The sequence below is a fragment of the Melanostigma gelatinosum genome (assembly GCF_949748355.1).
Source record: "Melanostigma gelatinosum genome assembly, chromosome: 16".
NCBI lineage: Eukaryota > Metazoa > Chordata > Actinopteri > Perciformes > Zoarcidae > Melanostigma > Melanostigma gelatinosum.
Genome location: NC_136649.1, coordinates 11,172,138 through 11,178,137, shown reverse-complemented (window position 1 = coordinate 11,178,137; position 6,000 = coordinate 11,172,138). Strand labels below are relative to the sequence as shown.

The window sequence follows — 6,000 nt, the reverse complement described above, 5'->3', positions numbered from 1 at the left end:
TACGTTTCACACCGAAACGGCCCCGCAGCTGCGCCCCGCGCCAAAACCGCAGAGACTGAAGACGAGCAGAGGCAGAAAAACAGCGAGCTAGACATTTGAAGCATGAGCGGTGTCTTGACAAACAAGGAATTATCAGGAAAAAGAGAATGTGGGGACCCCAAGAGCCACACACACCACTGCCCAGATTTCTGCTTAACACATACTGAATGTTCTGCTCGAACAATTGCAAATTAGATCGGGGCAAAGAGAAGTGAGTGCAGACGAAGGGAGGACTGAGTGCTGTCTCTTGCATGAAGCCGAATTAGCATGCACCATAGATCTCTTTTATGCCGCTGGCGCTGTCCATGGTCCTGAAAAGATGTGGTTCCACAACGGATAATGTTCTACTTGGGTGGCAGGAAGTAAGTGGGAATAAATCTCTGAGGAAAATTGAGATTTCAGCACGCTATTAGTTTTGTGCTGGCCACCCTGGCTGGGACATTGTGGTCAGAGCTGCAAAGTTGGCTTATAAGTGTCCCATTACCTCACAAAACAAATGGCCACCATTTATATCCATCCAATCCGCCCCCCCCCCCCACCCCTCCCCAATTTTTTGAAAAAGATGGCACACATCTGTTAGAAGAGATGTGTGCCAGGGTAAAGTATAAAGGAAGAATATTGACGTAAATGAGTTTATCCTCTTAAATGCAGAAGTACAAGAGGAAACCATGGTTCCAGAAGGAGCAAACTAATCTCTATATTGCATTGTCTTTCATGCAACGAGAGTCATAAAATAATCACAAGGACACATCTTTGATTGCTCGTAGTTTCAATTCTGAATGAAAACATGAAGTGCAAATTATCTTTGCGAAAGGAAATGTTACCCGACGAGGTTTCATTAAAATTCAACAAGAGGCAGTCTCCGTGAGAGGTTATTGGCCGGCAGGCGCATGGACACACACACACACACACACACACACACACACCTACACACACCTACACGCACACACACACACACACACACACACACACCACAGCTGGTGCGCCTTCCTCCAGCAGAGACTGACAGAAGCGGGGCGACAGCTCTAAGCTGCGAGCGCTCATCTCTCGTCTCCTTCACCAGCGCGTCTTTTGCTGTTGACATTAAAAAAACTTTGAAGAGGTGAGATCCGAAACGTCCAACAGCGTCGACAGCGCGCATTGACAAAAGAAAAAAAAAAGAGGGAAAGAAAAGAACCATCAAGTCCGAGGAAAAGCGCCGGAGCCGGGAGAAAGAGGGAGCTATGCCATCTCGCGCCGAGCAGAGCCCAGTCCTCCTCTGTTGCGTGTCGGAGCTGCAGCATGGTGTCTCTCTCCGGACTCTGGACCTACTGCCTCGCCCCCGGGAGACCTCATCTCCTCTTCCTCTCCGCCAGACCGCTCCTGCTGCTGCTTTTATTGACCGTCCTCTGCTCTCCCGAGTCCTGCCTCCCGCACCCTCAGCCTTGCCACATCCTCGCCCGGATAGGACACACCGTGCGCCTCGGCGCGCTCTTGCCGACCCGCCAGCCGGCACGGATACAAAACGCGCTCAACCGCGCCCTGGCTAGCCTCCGGCACCAGAGCGCAGGGGCAGACTCCACCACGACCGCCTCCCAAATACCTCCTCTGATGCCCTACAACCTGAGCCTGGAGATGGTGGCTCGATCGCCCGCGGGGGGGGACCCGGAGTCGCTGTCCCGTAGCGCCTGCCAGGACCTGGTGGTCAGGGGGGTGTCCGCCGTGCTGGCCTTCCCCCGCTCCAGGGAGGAGCTGATCCAGGTGGAGTTCCTCTCGTCGTTCCTGGAGATCCCCTTCATCTCCATACTGGAGGACACAGAGCCTCTTGTGACTAAGGTGTGTGTGTGTGTGTGTGTGTGTGTGTGTGTGTGTGTGTGTGTGTGTGTGTGTGTGTGTGTGTGTGTGTGTGTGTGTGTGTGTGTGTGTGTGTGTGTGTGTGTGTGTGTGTGTGTGTGTGTGTGTGTGTGTGTGTGTGTGCGCTCCCCAATGCACCTGTAGCAGTCCTCTTTAAAGGAGCAGAAAACACTGAAGGTTATTCGGGTTTTTGTGCGTTCTGCACTTTGCACTTTAATCAGATGCAACCTCTGGCCAAACATATTTTCGTTTGGACCTTTATCACAGAGTTGACACTCGCGGATGAATCTTAGCCTGCATTCGCCTGTAGCAAGGATTTTGGTGTCTGAGCTGGTGCAAAACTCATCTCACCATGCAGCCAGATTTTGAAGTCGTGCTAAAGGCGAGGGAATGGTGCAAGGAAATGTAATTGTAACAGGGATAAAAACGATCAATTATTCTTAAGAATAATTAGAATAACACAATTCGTAACAATAGCAGTATAAAATGTAATGGATCATTTGAAGAGTAGATTAAAGGAGCATTTAGTGTCCCAGACTCTTATTAAATTGCACCAATAAGTGTCTTCCTTCAAAGTCTGATGTTCAGATTGATCTCCTGAGCTTCAGCTGGTGAACCTGCAGGCCCTTCACGTGCATGTTTAATATCTGGTAGCTCAGCCTTAGTATCTGACTGAACACTTCAGCCCTCGAGCATGAGGTTTAAAATGAAATGCTTTTTTCTCCTCGTGTGTGTGTGTGTGTGTGTGTGTGTGCACAGACTGTGAGTGTGTGTATTTACGAGCACCTGGATGGGAGTGTGTGCATGTATGATTGAAGACAGCTGTGTTTTGGCACCTTTCAGAGTAAATCATTCAAACAGTTGAGATACTGATGGATGCTACGGAGAGGTGTGTGTGTGTGTGTGTGTGTGTGTGTGTTGCTTGATGTGTGTGCAAATTTGTAGGTAGGCAATAAGCGTGTGTGTGTGTGTGTCATGTTAGTATTCCCAGCAGCAGTCGAGCTGCTTGCCAGTCGGTCAATCCAGCTCCAGTCATACCCGCCTCTATCCCACTGAGCCAACTGCATCTCTCTCACACACACACACACACACACACTCACACACTTGCACAGGGGCAACCAAGACACCGCACACACAGAGGCTTTCAACTTTTACAGCTTTATCTGAGACACACACTTTAACACACAGGCTGTACTAAGAGGCGGTGTTAGGGAGACTGGGGGGGACGACGACAAGGTAGAGAGAGAGAGAGAGAGAGAGAGAGAGAGAGAGAGAGAGAGAGAGAGAGAGAGAGAGAGAGAGAGAGAGAGAGAGAGAGAGAGAGAGAGAGAGAGAGAGAGAGAGAGAGAGAGAGAGAGAGAGAGAGAGAGAGAGAGATATATCTATAGTTTAAGTCTGAAATCGTTGTCCTGTCTCGTCTCTTTGTCAACAATGGACTGCTTATTCGATTTCAATAAAGCTTGCATGAATGAGAAGTCACACCACTTGACGAATGTGTCGGCAATGCAAGGCGATAAGCAGGGGAGGGGAGAGCAGAAGGAAAGGGAGAGAGGAAAGGCTGGGAGGAGAGGCTTTTTTATTTTTTGTAGCTGTGGGAGGCCTTTGAGCTCGTCAGAACTGTGCCAGCCAAAAGAGAAACAACCATCACTTTCTTTCTCTGTGCCCTCTGTTCTTTAGATTTATTTATTTTTGCAATAATTTCAGCATTTTCATAGAAACGGATGCCTGTTTGTTTGTTAGCTTTGCTGTTTATGCTCCAAAAAAGTGCTTCAGGCTTATATTCAACTCATGGAATATGTTGGGTTTTTTTCTCAGTGCCAGGCATAGTCTTCGGTGCAGAAGGTGACATGTTCGAGGTGTCTGGCAGCAGCAGCAACATCTGTTTGTAAGCAGACCAGGGGCAGAAACTCTGAATTAAACATGGTTTAAGATGCCATACTACTGACTACAGTTTGTGACCGAGGAGAAGTGATATTTAGGAGAATAAAGTGCCGAAAAATCTGCCGTCGAACCAGAAATATAATAAAATATTAAAGAAGTAAGAAACTTGAATAGACTCTTCCATAACAGAGTATTAAATATCAAGAATGCTCTATTTGGGTTTTTGGAATGGTGCATGTTATTGCTCTGGTAAACAACATACATCTGAAACTGTTGCTGGATTAATTGATTAGTCAATCAAAAGAAAATAATCGACAAATTGCAAACTTTGTTTTCATAATCTCATATTTAAGAATTTGCAGACTTGCTCCATTTAACATTGCAACATTTGAAATTAGAAATTTTTCATTAAAAAAGTCAAAAGCAATATAGTAGAAAATATCGTTTAAAAATACAAAAAAGTTTCAACAATTGATCATTTTTCGGGTTCTCAAAGGCAAAATAAGTCATTCGTTTTTGCCCTCTAACAGTATGATATTTTCAGTTCATGGCCAGTGAAGGAATGTATTGCACACTCCAGGGTGCACCTCCAAAGATGGGGAGCAATGTGAGAAAGAAACTAAAAGGAGGCTGCTGGGAGGCGGGACGGGTTCTTGCTTTCTCCACTGATAACAAAATACACAAACGGAAGATATGATTCTAATTAAAAATGCTGTTTACATTTTAGCATCAGCGGGAGGAGAAGTACTCCTGAGAGGGGGGGGGGGGGAGGGCTGGAGAAATGCAGAGACAAAAGAAACGCCTCTGCCAAAACAATTGCCGGATCCGTCACACATTGGTCCAAATAGAGTTTTTTGTTTGTTTGTCTCTGGAAGGAGAGCCTTCTCCCCGGTGTTTTTGAAATAGTGGAGGTATTTCTGCAGGGCATTGGGAATTGAACCTACGTTTTCAGATCCCTTCTCTGGACATCATGGAATAGGTAGATGAACATGCGGAAAGAAAGAGAGATACGTCCACATGCAGCAGGAAACACTTGCTGTGCCTCCCTCCAACTGTCAGGGATACATTTTACACACATTTTAAAATCCCACAAAACATAAAAGGTACTTTTTGGGTGTGTTTTCTATCGCAGGCTAAAGAGACTACTTCAAGGTTTAAAGAGCATGCCCATGAGAAAAGAACAGTCTTTCAGGGATTAAATAATATTTGGCACTGTATTATTTATTGCCATATTTCACGAGCTCGGCACAGTCATGATGGGGGGGGGGGGGGGGGTGTCATTTAGCATGTGTGACATTTCTTGGAGGTTGCGATGACGGATGTTTCCCAGACTACTGTTCAGTTCCCCCAAAAACCTCTGCTGATGGGTTGTCGTCATTATGCACTTGACGAGTGCATCGCTTCTTATTGTCACAAGTTTGCTGTCGTCAAAACATTCCGGTGTTGCAACACTGGGGAAATTGAAGCACCGTCGGAGACACTAAAGGACAGACAGGAGGATGTAAAGGCAGACGGAGACAGAGGTCGGTTGTCTGCCTGCGTTCTCCCCTCTCTGCTTAGTCAGACGAGTTGTGGGACTTGGTGATGCGTCTCAGCAAGGAAGTGCTTATCCCTCCCGACCTACTTAAGCTAATTAGAACCAGCGTGTGACCCCTAACTGTAAATCTCTCCCGTTCATCTATGACGGGGAGGATGGGAGGAGAGGAGCAGAGGGGAGGGGAAAGAAAAAGGAAATGGCCTTGTAATTCCCATCAGTGCCATTATGGGCGTTTGGGCAGGTGATTTGTTCATCAGTAGCCTCTCATGGAATGAGTGAAAATAAATGAAATTGAGGATATTTGATGGCTAAGTGAAGAAATTCAGAAATAACCTGAATTAACCCCCCCGAAAAATGAATGATCTGGGTTGTAAAATTGGTATTCTACCAGGACGTGTTGGTGGAAGCGTAGTCATTATGGAATGAAATCATTTTTGTTTGCGAACGGATTTAATTGAAAAAGAAAAAGAACATCGATGCAATCCCAGTCCATTAGTGACGCAGCCAGCCTTTTTTTTTTTTTAAAGCGCGGTCTTACCAAACAATTCTAGATTCACTGATTTTATCACGGAAATTATTTTGTGGATCATGATTTCCATGCCGGAAATGTATTAGCAGGGCGCGCTGGAGGGAATGGTTTTGCTGATTCCTGAACGTGATTAGGTGAGAGCGGTGGTGTGGCGTGTGAATTCATTATTTGTCATTCTTCA

The 6,000-nt window shown here is 46.3% G+C and overlaps 1 protein-coding gene across 1 annotated transcript in view; it reads left to right on the top strand.

Moving 5' to 3' along the window:
• Nucleotides 1-1,320: 1,320 nt before the first annotated feature.
• Nucleotides 1,321-6,000, top strand: part of grin3ba (glutamate receptor, ionotropic, N-methyl-D-aspartate 3Ba) — a gene marked incomplete at both ends in the record, with an annotated part of 66,473 nt that continues 61,793 nt past the window's right edge. Inside the window, one exon of the mRNA XM_079287248.1 lies at nt 1,321-1,854. Coding sequence (XP_079143374.1) covers nt 1,321-1,854 — 534 coding nt within the window. The remainder of the gene's footprint in view (nt 1,855-6,000) is intronic.